Source organism: Gobius niger (genome assembly GCF_951799975.1).
Source record: "Gobius niger genome assembly, chromosome: 17".
NCBI classification, from domain to species: domain Eukaryota; kingdom Metazoa; phylum Chordata; class Actinopteri; order Gobiiformes; family Gobiidae; genus Gobius; species Gobius niger.
Window position 1 is genome coordinate 818149 of NC_136868.1, and position 19860 is coordinate 838008.

The 19860-nt window shown below is 39.5% G+C and overlaps 1 protein-coding gene across 1 annotated transcript in view; it reads left to right on the forward strand.

The window, feature by feature from the left end:
* Window positions 1-19860, forward strand: part of LOC306977265 (uncharacterized protein) — a gene marked incomplete at its 5' end in the record, with an annotated part of 97905 nt that overhangs the window by 45172 nt on the left and 32873 nt on the right. The window contains one exon of the mRNA XM_079575470.1: window positions 8222-8308. Within this exon, the coding sequence (XP_079431596.1) occupies window positions 8222-8308 (87 nt within the window). The remainder of the gene's footprint in view (window positions 1-8221; window positions 8309-19860) is intronic.

The window sequence follows — 19860 nt, forward strand, 5'->3', positions numbered from 1 at the left end:
AAATACAACAGTGGCCACAGCAGACAGATCCAAACATTGACAACATACAAAGAACAAACCACGGCCCGTCAACCTCAGTTTAAATTATGCTAAAATCGTCATCTACATTCCTTAAAAACCTTCTCTGACAGACCAGCTGTGCAGAATATAAAAAAATGAAAAAAAATCACTGTTGGTTACTTCGTATTGTTGGTTTGTTTTAAAATGGCTTGTGGCACAAATGACTGGCCTGGTCCTGTTTTTAGTCAGGGCGGGGCTCCTGTACCTTCGACCTGAGGGGAGCGGCTCAAACTCTCTACACAGAGGATGTTTTGAGTCCGATAATATTATGTCTGCTTTATTTCGAGCTCGAGCAAAATAAATGTCCTGCAGACCCTTCAGAGGAACACCCAGGATTTTGTTTGCAACTGTACATATTTTCCTAAAAACCTTTTCTGTAAATGTCAAAGGTGCTCATAATCTGTGGCTGTTCACAGTTAAAACAACAAACGGGACAAAACATTAGGCAAGTTCACACACAAACACAATAAATACACAATAAAAAACAGTAAAACAATTATACAAACAATATATGTATATATTAAAATAATAAAATACAATCATCTGACCTTGTGTAGCAAATACACATATTTGGGACATTTTATCCCTGATGATTTGGCAGCGATGATGACGTGCTCCGACAGTGCCGCTGTTTAATGCCTATTGTACCCACTTTATACGGCAAACCTGTGGTCAAACTATGAACGTTCGAGCGTACGAAAACTCAACGTGGCAAATAACGACTGTCTAAGAATGTTGCTGAAAAGACCTGGATGGGAGAGGGCCAGACACTTAGTTGTTTCTGCATCAGAACTTTTCATGCTGTTTTGAGAAATTTAATGTACAGATTTATTTGTCGGCTCAACAACTGTGACTCTGAGCTGTGGCCACACTGGTACAGTCGTCTGCTCTAAATGTTGTTGTGTGTTTGTTTTTGTTTTGTTTTTGTTTTCAACTGGACCTCGAGTCTGCAATAAAGGTTGATGAATCAATGGCCATAGGCAGCAGTAAATAAGTGTGTTTTCAGCCTGGACTTGAACATAGTGAGGGTTGAGGTCTGTCTCACGTCCTCACGGAGGCTCTTCCAGACCTTTTGCTGCGTGAAACTGAAACGCAGCCTCACCGTGTTTAGATCCTCAGGGATCTCAAGGCCCGAGGTGGTTCACACCAGTTTAGTTTAGTTTATTTGTTCATTTGAGCAGTTAAAATTCTGCTCAAAAGGAGTGGGCCGAAGCAAAAGCTTATAAACGCCCACCCCGAAATCATTACAATAAAAGTGGATATCACAACAATAGTACAAAAGAACATATTACAAAGTATGAGAGCCTTGGAACACAGCATGCGCACACGTGAACACAACGTACCCGTTTGTGATTTAACACATCATGATACAATGATACATTTAGCAACGTCATACTTGGATTTGCCTCCTTAGCGAGGAACCTGTTACATTTCAAAGTAGACCACACTTACAAAGCACTTAAGGGAATGTTCATGTAATTAACAGAATTTAGCAGAAGAGAAGCGAACCAGTGCATGTTAGCTTTATACTTTGGAGCCCGACCATGAAGAGACACAAGCAGAGCTGTTTCAAACTCCATTCTCTGAGCGACAGGAACCGGAGCACTGGACTAATATGGTTGTATCTCCTGGTTCTGGTCAGGACTCGAGCAGCAGCGTTCTGGATGTTCTGCAGTCGTCTAACAGCTCGTTTAGAAAGGCCAGTGAGCAGCCGTTACAACAGTCTGACCGGCTGGACACAAACATAGGAGTTAGACACTATGGGCCAGATCTTGTGCCTGGAGGAAGGAGGACACAAACTCCTTACTGCCTAAAGGAACCACCAGATCTTCCTGGCGCGGATCGTTCCTCGCGCGGCCATAAATGTGAAACAAATGGACATATGCAGCATGAAGCTAAAGTTAGCTTCCTGGTTAGCATTGTCTGCTTTTAAGTGTTTATGGGCTGTTGAACCTCTTTGCTCTCCATGTCTCTGTATCTTTATTTAGGAGAAACATATATTTATAATTCAGCATTTGTTAAAGTAATGGTGGAGAAATGAGAGAAAGTTTAGTTGTTTTCCTCTGGGTGCTTCGGACATGACCATGTATGGGCAATTCGAAAGATGCCGTCTGTATGTATTGTGTCTAATATTTGTGTACGCTCTCAATCATCCAGGAATCTACCTTTTCATATAGTCGACTCACTCACAACCCACTTACTTTCAAGTCCTCCCTAACACTGATGGTTACTGACGGACTCCTTACAATGAGTGAAACATAAACAGGAAACAGGTTAAGGATTAAATGAAAGATGGACCTGGTGAGCTGGCCAGAAACGAAGCAAAGAGAAAAAAAAAAGGCCAACAAAGGCGGGGAAAGGCAGGCCACAGGCGGAGCTGGACGCAGCAGCAAAAAAGGAATAATACATTGACTAAATTTTCCTACAAAATTAATTTAAATGACTAAAACCCTATTTGCACAGGATTCCGTCCTCGGAGTTTCTTTGCCCTTTGCGAATCTGCCATGTCAGTAATTTAAAAGGTAAATATTCACCCGTTTTTACCTTGGGTAGTTCTGTAAACTCCGACGGCACCAGGTGATTCTACTCCCATGTGAATAGAGTTTAAAGGAACAGGCCAGCGTTTTTCCATACTGAGATATGTTCTTAGCTGAGCTTTGACGAGTTCTTTAGGACCTGTCTGATCTTCAGTCACGTAAACACAGCGCAGACGCCGTTAGCATTTAGCCTCTCCCTCTCTCCTCTATAGCTCCAAAACAAACAATAAGACCAGGAGTAATTTGGCATCCGCACGGTAAAGTGAAGATTACTGCGCAGATTTCGAACTACTCCTGGTATTATTACGCCTTACAATATAGTCCCCCCTTTTATCCGCTTAGAAAATCCACATTGTTTAATTGTGTGTAATTATACTTTGTAGTGGAACACTTCACGTAACCATATTTAAATAGGGAAAACGTGGAAGAGCTTGGTAGCTTCTATCTTGACCTGTTTTGGAGCTATAGAGGAGAGAGGGAGAGGCTAAATGCTAACGCCGTCTGCGCTGTGTTTACGTGACTGAAGATCAGACAGGTCCTAAAGAACTCGTCACAGCTCAGGTAAGAACATATCTCAGTGTGGAAGAACGCTGGCCTGCTCCTTTAAGACAAAAAGAAACGACAAATAGACTCTGATCAGTTCACAAATGTAGTTGGACTATTCTGTAAAAAGACTGCATTTAACGTTTAATACTTATGCAAATGTTTGGTTTGGCTCGACCATACTTCAATTAAAGTTTCCCCAACTCATTTGTAAACCGTGATTAAAATAAGTCCCTTTTTGGTTGAAACGTGCCAATTTCTCATTATTTTTTGTGCCGAAAAGTGGTGGAATCCTCAAGGATGTGATTACTCTGAGCCCGGTGAGTGATGTTACACATTCTAGCTGGAGAGGAATTGAATTAGCACAGTGTTACCTTGGCATCGCATCGGCGCAATCTGCTAAGCCATCATTAGAAATTCAGAAATGTGTTCAGAAACGTGAGAGGACGGCACTCGAGCTGAGCAGAGGCTCTGGGTTTGTCAAACCAACCAAATGGATTGCAAGTTTTAAAGGGATGAACATTCTGCTCGATAGACTTCAGCCTGCAACTGTTGGTTCCACCTGCTGATGTCACGAGGTGGCCCGAGATACTGACGCTGGATTCTTTCAGAGCTAAAGGAGTTCTATAACACTTTCCCCCAGGGCTTTAGCTCTTAGATCTTGTGGGGCACACATTCTCACTTTATTTAACCCTATAACAGCCCTGGTTCTGCTGCAGCCCAGTTTAAACCAATAGGCCTCTTGGTGTCAGTAGAAATATTCCCCAAGATAAGAATTCCTCATCTCATACCGGCGTAAATGAGAACTGCCGAGAGGGAAAGCTGATCCTTTGACACAGGTTTGGCCACTTGTCAAACCTCCTGTGCCTGTTTTTGGATTGGTCACAGGTTACAGACGATGCTGACATTTTAATAAAGCCTCAACATAACTCATCCCATCTTGTCTTGTCTCGGGCCTGTAAACTCGCCTTTCCGTCAATGAGCCAGCAGCTGGGAGAGTTTAATGCAGGGGTCACCAACGTGGTGCCCGCGGGCACCCAGGTGCCCTTTGGGGCATGCCCGGCAGCCCATGACACTTTTTCTAAAGTTATTTCTGTTCTTGTGAGTCAGTACGGGTTTAAAATGAAGCTATATGGATATAATATGGGGTAAATATCCTATAAGCAAACAGTGTACATTTAAGTCTTTAGGATTTGTTTTTTACTGGTAGGTCTCGAACAACTTGATGCTCTTGAAGTCGCCCTCGGCTGAAAACAGGTTGTTGACCGCTGGTTTAATGGCACAACGCCGGCTAATCAGCTGTGTGCTACCTACCGACACTTGCGCGGGTATTTTACAATACATGTCCATGTTAGCACAAAGCTGATTAGCCGGCGCCGTGATGTTAAACTCTTTATAGTTGACTTTTTCGAAAGGTCAATGCTAATTACACATGGGATGTTTTATGTCGGAGCCCGACACGTGACCGGGAGTGGGTGGGAGATGTTGAGGTCTATAATATCATATACAATGGTCTGGGTGAACACTCGATTCTGATTGGCTGGAGGGTGTCCGTTAAAAACTGACACTTGGTGCGTTCATGCGCTCCTCGGGAACTCGGGTGAACGACTTCAACAATTGCATTCCCCAACTGGGGAAAATGACTGTGGAACTGGGATCTGAACGAGCTTCCCGACTTCCGCACCTGACTGCGGAAATCAGCTGATTTGTTCTTTTCTGAGTTGAGTGTGAGCTGTCGTCATCCTCGTAGTAACAAAAGTGCAGGTAAAATGCCATCAACGTTTGCACAAAGTACATTTACGGGATATTTTTTGAAAACTAACAAACTAACGTTTAGCTTTTGAGATGCTAACAACACATTTAAATGATTAGCTCAGCTAAGCGCTAATCAATGATAAAAGACAGTTTTTATTTGACATCAAAAGCCCCACTTTCCCACATAAAAACACATGAACACAAACCAATGGGGACATGGGGCACTGAACACCTTTGTGAGCGACAGGGCAGGATTTTAGAGGCAGTTGTGGTGAACAGGTCTGGGCATTATGTAGTATAGTCGCTTTAATGCACCCTATATAACTCCCCTGGAGCTGTTTCCATAGTAATGATAAACAACTGAGCTGGAACTAGCTTCAGGTAAAACTGATTCAAAAGTGAAATAACTCCTGCCCAGGAGGCCCCGATGTCGTGTATCATCCCTGACATCACACACACCAACACACAATTGTTTAGGTCCATATCGCCCAAACCTAATCAGTTGATATCTGCACAATTGTAGGAGCCTGTTATTATTATTTTTCCCCCACATACCGACCCCAAAGTGCTGCGATCCACCGGGAAACGTCCCACTCTCTGGGTTATCCAGCTCGCCATTGCATCATATTCACTCTCAACAGAACGTTCAAAGCAAACAACTGTAGATTTCATAACACGGACACTTCACACAGACCCTCTTTTAAAAACAGCTTGGATAATGCTTTATAAAACACTCATTTGTAGTCTTCACGTGAGCTTGTGAGGCCTGTAGTCCGGAGGAGCAGCTACTGGAGTGCAGGATGTGTTATCGGAGGTGAGCATCAACACAAAGGTCGACGGCTGCAGCCGATAGTTCCCGTTTCTCTGTCAGACCCGGCCCAGGGCGGCTGTTTGTGCCCCGGGGTTCATTCTGAGTGAGAGAGAGAGAGGCAAAACGCAAACGCTGATTTTAATATTGCAAAAACAACCTGTGCTCCTTTGACAGCACAAATATTTCACTGATTTCCATAATAAATTAGAATAAATAAAGGTCGCACGTCAGCTCCACGGGAAAAATCAAGGACTCAAACGTGTTTAATTTTTTGGTTTGTCCCACAGATGTTGCCTATGTTATCTTTAAAAGCAGACCTTTGTTTGATTTTAAAACCTTTTAATAGATGGTGAACGAGCAGCTGTTTTTTGTTGACGGGGCCGTGGCTGTGCTGCTGCTTGTGAGTTGTGAACGTGTTGTGAACGTGCTTATAAATGGAAGAATGTGGATGTTTGATGTGTTTGGAAAGTTAGGAATGAGTTTGAACCACAACTAGGCCTGTCACGATAATCACTATATCGACTCATCGTTCAGAAAATGAAAGATAAACAATATATTTATGGGCTGAATATTTATCATTTGTGAATCCATTTGCAGTTTCTTTCCTGTATTTCTATGCCATACTTTAAATTGGTTTCCACTTGTGTGTGATTTAGTATATGGTTAGGAACATTTTGGATTGAAGTTGCTGTAGTTTTGTCGACATAAAATGGTTCTCCATATCAGTGGCGTGCACAGACATTTTGAGGGGCAAGTGCTCAACACCCCCCCCCCCGCCCCCCCCCCCCCAAAAAAAAAAAAAAAAAAAAGAAGTGATCTTTTTTTCTGTACATACTGACACTAACAGACAATTGATTAACACAGCAACATAAAATGTCCAACTATGTGGACCTAACACTAAACTAGACTTTAGAGGATGATGTAGGATTATCACAAGGCTCTGCACTTAAGTCTAGCACAAATACAAATAAATAATGCAAAGGTACTGTACCCTACACTTAAAACATCTGGTTTGTCAATATCATTGCTTTGCCCATGTCAAAAATATCTTAAATAACAATAATCCACTGGACTGGTCGGTTCATATTCCGTGCTCCTCCCACAGAGGCACAGTGCCCAGAGCCCAGGCACCTCCTCACCCTTCTCTCTCCTTCTCTCGCTTCTGTCTCCTTAGCTCAGCTCACTCTGCTCTGGCCCTGGTCTACGCTCAGCCCTGACTTAGTTTGAATAATACAGCTCATTTTCAGAACATTTTATAGCGCGTCAAACAGAACCGCTAAAGTGAGTGACTTGTTACCGCTGACTTTATCTGGACGGTCTCGACACGCGCGGCGGCGCTGACAGTCTCGCCCCGTCGGCCCTTTCGTTTCCTTTCCCCATAATAATCCAGTCATGTCGCGCTGCCTTGTTCATAAAGTTATCGAATATTTACAGTTTCCTTTACTCCCGCGTCTCACAGAGATGGGCTGTACCATCTTCTCAAACGGGGGAAACACGGGCACAGCACAGCCGCTCTTATTGATCAGGAGCGTCAGCGCCGCCGCGGCTCAGAGGCAGAGGAGGAATGAAGCGCGATATGAAGTTGTTGAACATTAAAACTGTATTTTCAGCACATGTTGGCTTAGTTGGGCAAATATCTAAGAACAATAAAAGAAACAATACTTAATATTGGGGAGAAAAAAAACGGGTCTTGAAAAGGGCACTTAAAGGGCAGAGGGCAGAGGGGCACCACCTGCGCTCTATCTGTGCACGTCCTTGCTCCATATTATCGTTTATCGAGATATTTTTCTGCCTCAGTATAACCAACTTCAAACGTTGTTATAGTGACAGGCCTAAACACAACTAACAATTTAAAATATACTGTACATTTAGTACAACAAAATCAGGTACGTTACTTTGAAATAATTGTACTGAATACTCAAGAGTGAAAAAGTGAAAAGTAACCTGCAAAAAATGATCTTGAAATAAGTACCTTTGTCCTTGATTTGAGAGTCCAATTTCAAGGACGGGTCAAGATATTTACACTGAAGTAAAACTATGAAAAGTCTTAATTTACTTAACTCTCATATCAATTGCTTTTTGCAGTGCACCGGGGGAAAAGGCTACTTGAGAAATGAGTAACTGTTTGAGCATAAAAGTCTGATTTACGATTCAGTCGTGACATAAATGACGAGAAACAAAACAACAAATGATGAAAAAATCGGGCATTTCTATTCCTGATGAATAAAATACATGAAACAAACTACAGGGATCAAATAAATGTGACACGTCTATTTAATCTATGAAGCTTTTACCCCTTAAAGATTTACTCACTGTGAAACTAGTAGCTTTTTTTTAACTCAAGAGTAGTAGAAGTAAAAAGTGCCATATAACTCTGACTCTGCTACATCTGGCCCCCTCTCTGTGCGGAAACTGTAAACTCTACATTGTTCTGACCTGACTTTTATTTACATACAGGTTAAAGGTGGATTTATAGTTCTATGTGCACTTGTGATTGTGGTCTTGTCTCCTGCAGATGTGTAACATCCCGTTCCTGAGCTCTCAGCTGGACCTTCTGCTGACCCTGAGGGAGCTGCCCGTCAGTGTGAGAGACCTGCAGCCGGTGAGTCCAGCCCGGCTCTCCACACTCTGACCCAGAGAGCACCACAGGAGAGATGTATCGCAGCTGGGTCTAAATCCTGCCTCACTTTTCATCTTTTCTGTTTTCTGATTTTCCGTTAAGCCAGACAAAGTGTGATGTAACACACTTTTTCAGAGTGTGCGATCGGACGGTCGTGGGTTCGAATCCCAGCTCCCGCAAATGCACACTGGGGTGAAGGGTGAAGTGTCCTTGAGCAAGACACTTCGCCCTTCTTGCCTCCAGTGTCTGCGCACACTGGTGTCGGAGTGGATCGGATTTGATGACTGGACGGCCGTGAATCTGCGGTCCTGGATCTGCAGCCTGACTGGAGCCGCTGTAGATCTTGGACCACAGACTCACGGCCTTCATGCTATCGCTAAGCTAGGATACTGATTTGATTTAATTTATTTGATTTATTCTTATTATTGTGTGACACATTTCAAAACAAAAAAAATTGACCAATTTTTTTTAGGTCAGTTAGAATTTTCTAAATTATTTCTATTTGTGAAATTCTGGAAGAATGATAGATTTTTTATTACTTTTTACAAAACCAAAGGTTTACATACATTTCATTAATATTTGGTTGCATTGCCTTTAAAGGAACAGGCCACCGTTTTTCCATACTGAGATATGTTCTTACCTCACTTTAGCCGTGTTAATATATCCCCGTCTGGTCTTTGTCCGTGCGCTCACACATACGCAGCCTCTCCCACATGTCACATAGCTCCAAAAAAGCTCACGATAGAAGCTACCAAGCTCTTCCACGTGTTCCCTATTTAAATAAAGTTACGTGAAGTGTTTTCATGCGAAGTATATTTACACAGAAATGTAACATGTGGATTTTATAAGCAGATAAAAAGGGGGACTATATTGTGAGGCGTAATGATACAGGAGTAAAACGTAAAACAGTGGCCTATTCCTTTAAACTGTGTAACTTGGTTCAAACATTTTGGATTTCCTTCCACAAGCTTCTCACAATAGTTGGCAGGAATTCTGGTCCATTCGTCCAAACAGAACTGGTGTAACTGAGACACATGTGTAAGATAAGATAAACCTTTATTGATCTCACAAAGGAGAAATTCACTTGTTACAGTCGGCGTTACTTCACAGTCTTATTGTACAGTCTGACAGCAGTGGGGATGAAGGCTTTGCGGTAGCGCTCCGTCCTGCACTGAGGGTGTCTCAGTCTGCCACTGAGAGAGCTGCTCAGCTCTTCTACAGTCCCGTGCAGTGGGTGGGAGGTGTTGTCCATGATGGAGGTGAGCTTGGCTAACACCCTCCTGTCCCTCACCTCCTCCACAGAGTCCAGGGGGCAGCCCAGGACGGAGCTGGCCCTCCTGACCAGCTTGTTCAGTCTGTTCTTGTCCCGCTCTCTGTCAGACCAGGCCCAGAGCCGCCTTGGTGCCTTTTCAGCTCTGCCCAAACATTTTCAACTTCTTTCTGATGCGTGTGATGGTCATTTCCATCATTGTTTTAACAGTTTTAACCAGACTTGTGCTTCCAAGGTCATCAGGCCTCTCCCAAATTCTTTAAAGGTTTTGTAATCTTAGTGTATGAAAACATTTGGTTTTGTAAAAAGTAATAAAAAATCCTATCTCTCATTCTTCCAGCATTTGACAAATAGAAATAATTTTTAAAATTCTAATTGACCTAAGAAAAATAAAAGTAAATTCTGGTTTCATGTCTGACAGTGAGAAAAAAAATGTCAAATGTGTCTTATTATGAAGTGTATGTAAACATCTGGTTCCCGCTGTATAAATATTGTCACAAATTAACACAAAACTTTCTGTCAAAACTGTCTCAGGTTTTGCAGACAGACTGAGAACCCCTTCAGTCTCTCTCGGAGGAATAAGTTAACAGATACAGCATTGTTTTGTTGCGTTGTTAAAGTGCTCCTTAAAGACTGACAGCTTCCACAGGAAAAACAATGAATGCAAAACGTCCCCGTAATGCGGCCGCTAATGCTTCGGCAGATTGGAGAGTTTTCGCCTCAGATGAAAAGTACATCTGGGAACAAACTGACATTAATACGTGAAAGCTTTCTCTTTCTAACTTCACTTTCTGTGTCTGAAGTGACGGAGGCGGCATTTCTGTTCTGTTTGGTGCGTAGTTAAGAGTCTTCAAATCAGCGGCGCACGAGGGCCACTTTGAGCCTGCGCTGTTTTAAATTGACGTCAAAGAAAAAGTCTTAATCAAATCTCGCTCCCTCTTCTCTGCCGTGGGCGTAAGATTTTATCCTCGTCACACGTCCCGCCGCAGAAGGCACTTTGAGGATTTCAGCGGAAACTGGTCAAATAGAAACTAATCGCGTTTATTTGCCATTGCGATACAAACAAACTACAAATGAGCACTTTGTGAAGAAAGGCTTTTTTTAAAGGGGAGCATTATTAGTTATCTGTGCCTGTGTAGGCTCTCAGTCGTGCAGGAAGTTTCCGTCGTCGCTGGAAAGGACTGGGTTGATTGAGTTTTGAAGTTTATTCTCACGATGAAAAGATGGTTAAACACATAAGCTAGAGCTCTATCTACGCTCAGGCACAGTTTGTCTCCTCTGCAGCAAATGGGACCTAGTGACTCGCAGTTTCCCCCCAGCCCAGAACAAAGACTATTATCATTAAAGGGATGTTTCAGGGTTTTTGACATAGGGCCTCATTTCCTAGTTGTCCAGAGTGTTGCTGATTTCTGGAGATCATTTTTTTTGTAGTAATTCATGCAGTTCTTTTATTTGAAGAGTTTCGTGGCGCTAGGCTAGTGCAAGGCTAGTGCATGTCTATGGTATCAGCTAGCCTGCATTAAAAACAGTGTGACCCGCTCCACAGAGCACCTGAGGCAAATCACTGATAACACCAGACTAACCATAGAAATGTCTGTGTCCGTAGAGTCATGATTGGAATATAACTGACCTGCATCACATGAATGATCGCATTCTGAGGGACTATTTTCTAGCAGATCACTCCGCCTTATGTAGCTTATACAACCACGAAGCTGAAGCTGCTCAAATATAAGTGATTTTAAATGCAAAATGGTCACAATTACTGTTTTTAGTGTTCATATCTCGAAATGTTTGTCATCTTGAACCAGAAAACAGAACAATAATGTGTTGAAGATCTGCAAACTTGCAATATTGGGTTCATCTCCAATGTCAAGGAATGTGCGAAAAATGGGGGAGAATTTGGGAGAATTTGTGGCAAAAATAGGAAAAAAAAATTAAAAACCAAAAAAAAGAAATGGGGGGAAAATGGGGAGAAATAAGGAAAATATTAGTGATAAAAAATGAGCAAAAAAATTGTAAAATGAGGAAAATATGGGGCAAAAAATGGGAGGGAAAAAAATAATAATAATAATTCAGATGAAACAACCATGTCACTTCTTTTAAAGCTGTTCCTTTGCTTCCAATACTTTTATTTTTTCATGACCTGTACACTTTTGAGTGATCAAAATAACATGATAAGCAACATCTCTTGGTTTTGAAACAGAAGCCTCCAAGGCAAGTTTATTTGTAGAGCACAATTCATACACAAGGCAATTCAAAGTGCTTCACAGTTGCATAAATACAAGAAAACAAATAGAATCAATAAAAACATAAAGTTAATCAATTACAGTAAAAGGCGAGAGTTCAGATAAAATACTTTCAGTCATATTCACAGGTAAAAAGAACTGTTTTCAGCCTGGATTTGAACATTGTCAGAGTCGAGGCCTGTCTCACATCCTCATGAAGACTGTTCCAGATTTTAGCTGCATGAAACTTGTTTAGTCCTGACTCTGGAACCACCAGGAGGCCCCTCCCTAAGATGGTTCATACGGCTGTAACATGTCAGAGATGGACTTTGGAGCTAAACCATGAAAAGACTTGTAACGAGCAGAGCTGTTTTAAAGTCTATTCTCTGAGCGACAGGAAGCCTGGACTAATATGGTCGTGTTTCCTGGTTCTGGTCAGGACTGGAGCAGCAGCGTTCTGGATGTTCTGCAGCTCTGACAGTGAGCAGCTGTTACAGTATCTAACCTGCTGGAGACAAACACATGGATAAGTCTCTCTAAGTCTTGTTCTGACACTATTCCTCTGATCTGAGCCATGTTTTTCAGATGGTAAATGATGGTAATGTTGTGAAGAGTTTGTCTCCGCACTCTGAAACTTCTTTTTCTCTCTCTGTATTTTTAGTTGTTGTTTTTTTTTACTTTTTACGATCTCCTCCCAAGCTTCCGATCCTTTCAGCTCCGGCGCGTCGGCCCTAATCTCTCATCTGCGAACGAAGAGAAACAAGAGGCGAAAATATGTCGGCGCAATTCATTGAGTGTGACAGTAATTCTTCACTGTCGCCGCGCGGAGCCAAACATATTGCGCGCTGTCGAGATGGCTCCACATGATAGATAAGCAATTTCATTACGTTTAGTGTTTTTCCGCTTAATAACAAAAGTGTATATTCGAAAATGAGATTTCAGATACAAAACTCGCTGCTGTTGAAAAGGCGTCGAGAACTCATGCTTTCTTAAATACCCGATTCAGCCGGTCAGATAAGAGGATGGCAGGAGTTAAAGTCGGCAAGAAACAGGGGCGGACGGGCCATGTGTCCATTCTGGAAGAGCACAGAGGGGCCACCGGTCCCGCCTCAACCGAGCTTTACCCAAATCTAAAAGCTGAAAAGAAAAGCATCAACATGGCGAGAAAAAGAGGATGAAAACATGAGAAAAACACGGACAAAAAAACACAGCAAAAAATGATAGAAAAATAATTAAAAATTCAAGAAAAATGTGACAAAAATGTGACAAAAACTGAACAAAAATGTGACAAAAATTCAAAAAAAATGTGACAAAAATGTGACAAAAATTCAAAAAAATGTGACAAAAATGTGACAAAAATTCAAAAAAATGTGACAAAAATGTGACAAAAATGTGACAAAAATGTGACAAAAACTGAACAAAAATGTGACAAAAATTCTAAAAAAATGTGACAAAAATGTGACAAAAATTCAAAAAAATGTGACAAAAATGTGACAAAAATTCAAAAAAATGTGACAAAAATGTGACAAAAACTGAACAAAAATGTGACAAAAATTCAAAAAAATGTGACAAAAATGTGACAAAAATTCAAAAAAATGTGACAAAAATGCGACAAAAATGTGACAAAAACTCAACAAAAACTCAACAAAAATGTGACAAAAACTCAACAAAAATGTGAGAAAAATGTGACAAAAATGTGACAAAAATGTGACAAAAACTCAACAAAAATGTGACAAAAATGTGACAAAAATTCAAAAAAATGTGACAAAAATGTGACAAAAATGTGACAAAAATGTGACAAAAATATGACAAAAATGTGACAAAAACTCAACAAAAATGTGACAAAAATGTGACAAAAATGTGACAAAAATTCAAAAAAATGTGACAAAAATGTGACAAAAATTCAAAAAAATGTGACAAAAATGTGACAAAAATGTGACAAAAATGTGACAAAAATGTGACAAAAATGTGACAAAAACTCAACAAAAATGTGACAAAAATGTGACAAAAATGTGACAAAAATTCAAAAAAATGTGACAAAAATGTGACAAAAATTCAAAAAAATGTGACAAAAATGTGACAAAAATGTGACAAAAATGCGACAAAAATTCAAAAAAATGTGACAAAAATGTGACAAAAACTCAACAAAAATGTGACAAAAATTCAACAAAAATTCAAAAAAATTCAACAAAAATTTGACAAAAATGTGACAAAAATGTGACAAAAATTCAACAAAAATGTGACAAAAACTCAACAAAAATTCAACAAAAACTCAACAAAAATGTGACAAAAATGTGACAAAAACTCAACAAAAACTCAACAAAAATGTGACAAAAATGTGACAAAAATGTGACAAAAATGTGACAAAAATGTGACAAAAACTGAACAAAAATGTGACAAAAATTCAAAAAAAATGTGACAAAAATGTGACAAAAATTAAAAAAAATGTGACAAAAATGCGACAAAAATGTGACAAAAACTCAACAAAAACTCAACAAAAATGTGACAAAAACTCAACAAAAATGTGACAAAAACTCAACAAAAATGTGACAAAAATGTGACAAAAACTCAACAAAAATGTGACAAAAATGTGACAAAAACTCAACAAAAATGTGAGAAAAATGTGAGAAAAATGTGACAAAAATGTGACAAAAATGTGACAAAAACTCAACAAAAATGTGACAAAAATTTGACAAAAATTCAAAAAAATGTGACAAAAATGTGACAAAAATGTGACAAAAATGTGACAAAAACTCAACAAAAATGTGACAAAAATGTGACAAAAATGTGACAAAAATGTGACAAAAATGTGACAAAAATTCAAAAAAATGTGACAAAAATGTGACAAAAATGTGACAAAAATTCAAAAAAATGTGACAAAAATGTGACAAAAATGTGACAAAAATGCGACAAAAATTCAAAAAAATGTGACAAAAATGTGACAAAAACTCAACAAAAATGTGACAAAAATGTGACAAAAATGCGACAAAAATTCAAAAAAATGTGACAAAAATGTGACAAAAATGTGACAAAAATGTGACAAAAATGTGACAAAAACTCAACAAAAATGTGACAAAAATGTGACAAAAACTCAACAAAAATGTGACAAAAATGTGACAAAAATTCAACAAAAATGTGACAAAAATTCTACAAAAATTCTACAAAAATTCTACAAAAATTCAAAAAAATTCTACAAAAATGTGACAAAAATTCAACAAAAATTCAAAAAAATTCAACAAAAAATTGACAAAAATGTGACAAAAATGTGACAAAAATTCAACAAAAATTCAACAAAAATGTGACAAAAACTCAACAAAAATTCAACAAAAACTCAACAAAAATGTGACAAAAATGTGACAAAAACTCAACAAAAACTCAACAAAAATTCAACAAAAACTCAACAAAAATGTGACAAAAACTCAACAAAAATGTGACAAAAATGTGACAAAAATGTGACAAAAATGTGACAAAAACTCAACAAAAATTCAACAAAAATTCAACAAAAATGTGACAAAAACTCAACAAAAATGTGATAAAAACTCAACAAAAATGTGACAAAAATGTGACAAAAATGTGACAAAAATGTGACAAAAACTCAACAAAAATTCAACAAAAATTCAACAAAAATGTGACAAAAACTCAACAAAAATGTGACAAAAATTCTACAAAAACTCGACAAAAAAAAAAAAAAACATACAAAAGGCGACACAACACAGCAACAGCGTGAGGAAAAAGGTCAGTTTTGTGGGTCTAAGCTTTCAAATGAGGACAGAATGCATTTGGTTTAGGCGGGGGGTCAGAGGTTCAAATATGTATTTGTGGAAGTGTCACATTTACGCTAATTTGGGCCAGACTGACCAGAGTCCAGGGCTGGTTTTCTGTCCCAGTCCTGCCCTGGCAAGAAATCTGAATATTGATCTTTATTCGAGTCGTTTTTGACAAGATTTGTGTTGTTGTTGTTCAAGATTGCGTCTTATTTAACCTCTTAACCCCCACCTGAACCGAGCACTTTTTCTCCAGTTTGGCTTTACCCAAATCTAAAAGGTTCTGGGGGAAAAAAGGGTCAAAATAGCAACAAAAACACAATTAAAAAGTGATGAAAGAGTGACAAAAAAAAGACTCCGAAAAAAGTGACAAAAAAGCATCAAAAGAGCAACAAAAACACAATAAAAAAGTGATGAAAGAGTGACAAAAAAAGTGACAAAAAAGCCTCAAAAGAGCAACAAAAACGTGCCGTAAAAGCAACAACAACACAATAAAAAAGCGACAAAAACACGAAAAGCAAAGCAAGGAAAAAAGAGGTGAAGAAAGACCAAATCAGCAGCATTTTAAAATCACAGCTCATTATTATGTTTCCTCAGTAGTATTTTCCTTTTCACGTTATATGTGGCCCAAAACCTGACTTTGGGAGCTGAATTTCGGCCCACCATCCAAAATAAGTCACACCCGTGCCATATTTCAAACGAAAAAGCAACTCTCTCCTGCAGTGCCTTTCTTTCCTCCTCACCGGCCCCCGCGGAAACACCTGCAGAGTCATTGTTTAGACCTGGCCATATGGCGCTGGCAATGATTACATTTGGAAAAATCGAGGGCTGCGACTGTTCCCCATGTCATTACCTTTCACTAATGCAGTTGGCGAAGTTCCGAATCCCATCCCTGTGTTTTTGTTTTTCCATTCAGACTCACTGAACGCTTGTTAACCAGTGGAATCGGGCCATGTTCTGTTGGCATTCAAACCTGTACCACATCGTTATGTCTGTGTTGTTCTACATTTCTTTATTTTAGGCAAGGCAAGTTTATTTGTAGAGCACAATTCATACACAAGGCAATTCAAAGTGCTTCACAGTTGCATAAATATAAGAAAACAAATACAATCAATATAAACATCATTTTACATTAGGGCTGGGGCTGTCACAAGGCCGTGGGAACCCAGGGTGCTGAGGGCGCCGCTGCAGCAACCCTTTGGTGGATAGTTTAGGAACTGCAGGCAATATCAACCCCTTAACTCCCGCCTGAACCGGGCACATTTTCCCCAGCTTTACCCCAATCCAAAAGCTTCTGGGAAAAAGGTGTGAAAATAGCGACGAAACTGAGACGAAAACAAGGATGAAAATGTGAAAAAAGTGAGAAAACATTGATGAAAAAGTGACACAAAATGTACAAAAAAGTGAAAAAAAATTGAGAAAAAATTGAGAAAAATTGAGAAAGAAATGGAGAAAAAATGGAGAAAAAATGGAGAAAAAATTGACGAAAAAATTGAGAAAAAATTGACGAAAAAATTGATGAAAAATTGACGAAAAATTTAGAAAAAATTAACGAAAAAATTGACCAAAAATGGAGAAAAAATTGAGAAAAAATTGACAAAAAAGTCACAAAATTTCACAAAAAAGTAAGAAAAAATTGACGAAAAATTGAGGAAACAATGGACGAAAAAGTGATAAGAATTTGACAAAAAAGATTTGAATAATTTGATGAAAAAGTGACAAAAAATTGACAACAATTTGACGAAAAAAATTGATGAAAAATGGAGAAAAAACGGACGAAAAAGTGATAAGAATTTGACCAAAAAATGCGAATAATTTGACGAAAAAGTGACAAAAAACTCACGACAAAAATGAGTCGACTGCCCAACAAAAAAAGTGATGAAAAAAAATCTGACATGAGGAAAAAGATCCATTTAGTTTTGCAGGTCTTTCAAACGAGGCGTTACACTGGCCTACAGGATTTGGGTAAAGCTGAACTGGAGAAAATCCTCTCGGTTCAGGCGGGAGTTAAGAGGTTAATAAATAGGATTTATGCACAGAAAAAGTATTTTGGGGGTACGTTCTGTCCCTCAGCGCCCCCTCACTAACACATCTTCCCACGGCTCTGGCCTGTCACAGTAATTATCTCGACTTATCGTTCATTAAATCACAGATAAACAATACAGTTTAGGGCTCAATGTTTATCGTCACTACGTTTTGCATTTCCCCCTCCATTGTTCTGATGTAATGCTCGATTTTTTAGCCAAAATAAGTTGTGTCTCATTGTATTTCATGTTCATTGTGGGATATTTTAAGATGAAGTATTTTTCAAACATTCAAGCACTAAAGCTTTCTTGGTGGAGGCCGATTTTCTTCCTTGTAAAAAGACTGTGTGGAACCTGCCAATTTTAGCCCAAAGTAAAGCACCACTTTAAATGCCAGTGTTGTGCCTCACATGGACATTTAGAAGTCATTTAAATGCCTTTTCTTCATGGCCAAATGATAAATTTTAATGCCACAAACGCAGATAACTGAAAATCCTGGCCGCAGGTTTTATGCTGGAGAGATTTGGCCTGACTTTGCCTTAGTTTCTGTGGCATTATATGGTCTTGGATAATATCGTTTATTGTGATAGTTTCCTGCCTCAGTATATATCGAAGTTCAGATTTTGTTATCATCATGACAGGCCTAGCACTAGCTTTCAGTCGTCCAGGAGGCTCATTTTTCCCCCCAAGGATTGGAAAGGCCCTATTTGCATATCAGCTCCCTAAAACGCCTGAAAGACGCCTTTAGAAAACTCCACTATCCTCAATATTAGGGCTACAGTAAGGTTAGGGTTAGTTAAAATTGTTAAAATTAAGTATTTTCCTCCCCCTTCATGTTCCAGCCATGTCCTAATGCAGGGGTGCCAAAGTGGGGCCCGCCGAAACAATTCTGTTGGCCCGCCAGAGAGTGACCTACTTTTGCGCTAACTCTCTTCCATTCATTCTCAATGGTAAATATGGATGCAGTACACTTTTTGACCAGCAGCGTCAAATTGGGGGCGCTGTTTCACTCCTTTCTCAAGGAAACACTGTTGTGGTGTCTTGGTATATATCAATTACAGAGCGTTGTAGCATCAACTTTCACAGTTTTCCAACTTTTATTGCAAAGGTGGTTGAACAACAGTATATGTTAAAAAGTAACTTATAAAAGAATTGATGCTGAACTGACACTTTCAAAATAATCTAATGTGGTATTTTCTTTGAGTGAACGAATGAGGTAAAGTTACTGTAGGTGCTGCAGATACAGGTGTTTGTTTGTTTTGCACTAAATTGCTACAATTGTTGGTTTTGCTCTCCTAAAACTAGGCTTTTGCCATAGTTACCATTTGTTTTAATATAGCATGTTATTTGCATAGATAGAATCCAATGAAAAATGTAGGCTATCGAAAAAATATAAACTAAATAAAATAAAGTAACTTTGTAATTTGCAGCTATATGTGTTTTTCGTGCTTGACATCGCTGTGTTTGGCCCACGACCCACAGGCACTTTTTCATTTTGGCCCTCGGAGACAAAAAGTTTGGGCCCCCCTGTCCTAATGTGTAGAATGAGCTCAGACCTGTTCATCACAACTGCCTCTAAAATCCTGCCCTGTCACTCAAAAGGTGTTACTCCGGGTCTGAAGTGCCGTCATGCACGAGCTTAATATAGAAGCTGCAGCTACACGTATGGCCTGAGGTGGCAGTAGTGAGTGTAAAATGGCCAACTTGCATCTCGTCCCTTTAAGATTAGGGCTAAGGTAAGGTTAGGGTTAGTTTGTAAACTCCACTATCCTTAAGGCAGGGGTCCTCAGACTTTTCTCTCTGGGGGCCACATTATTGTTCCTGACTGTGATGGGGGGGCCGGGCCGGGCCGGGTCGGCTATAACATATAACTGTCTGACTCAGACCAAAATGCCTCAGTGTGAAGTAGAGCTGACTCGCCTGCTCAGTCACGACTGTTTCCACAAGATCAACACGTGATTCAGGCTCATATTTGTTTCACTGTAGTGGTTTGTAAGTCATCGAGTCTCACACTTTGTTTTAGTTTCCATTTATTTATATTTTCAAATAAAACATCATTATGTAATGTGACCAGAGTAATAACTTCTTACACTTGTGCTTTACAAGCCTGTTCACAAGTTTGTCAAAGTCCTGTCGTCATTATTCATTCTCTCCACACTCCACACCGCGGGGCTATAATGTGTTTATATTCTGATCTCTTATGTCAGTGCCCTCTGCTGGACACCTGTGGAATTATTTTTTATCTATTCAA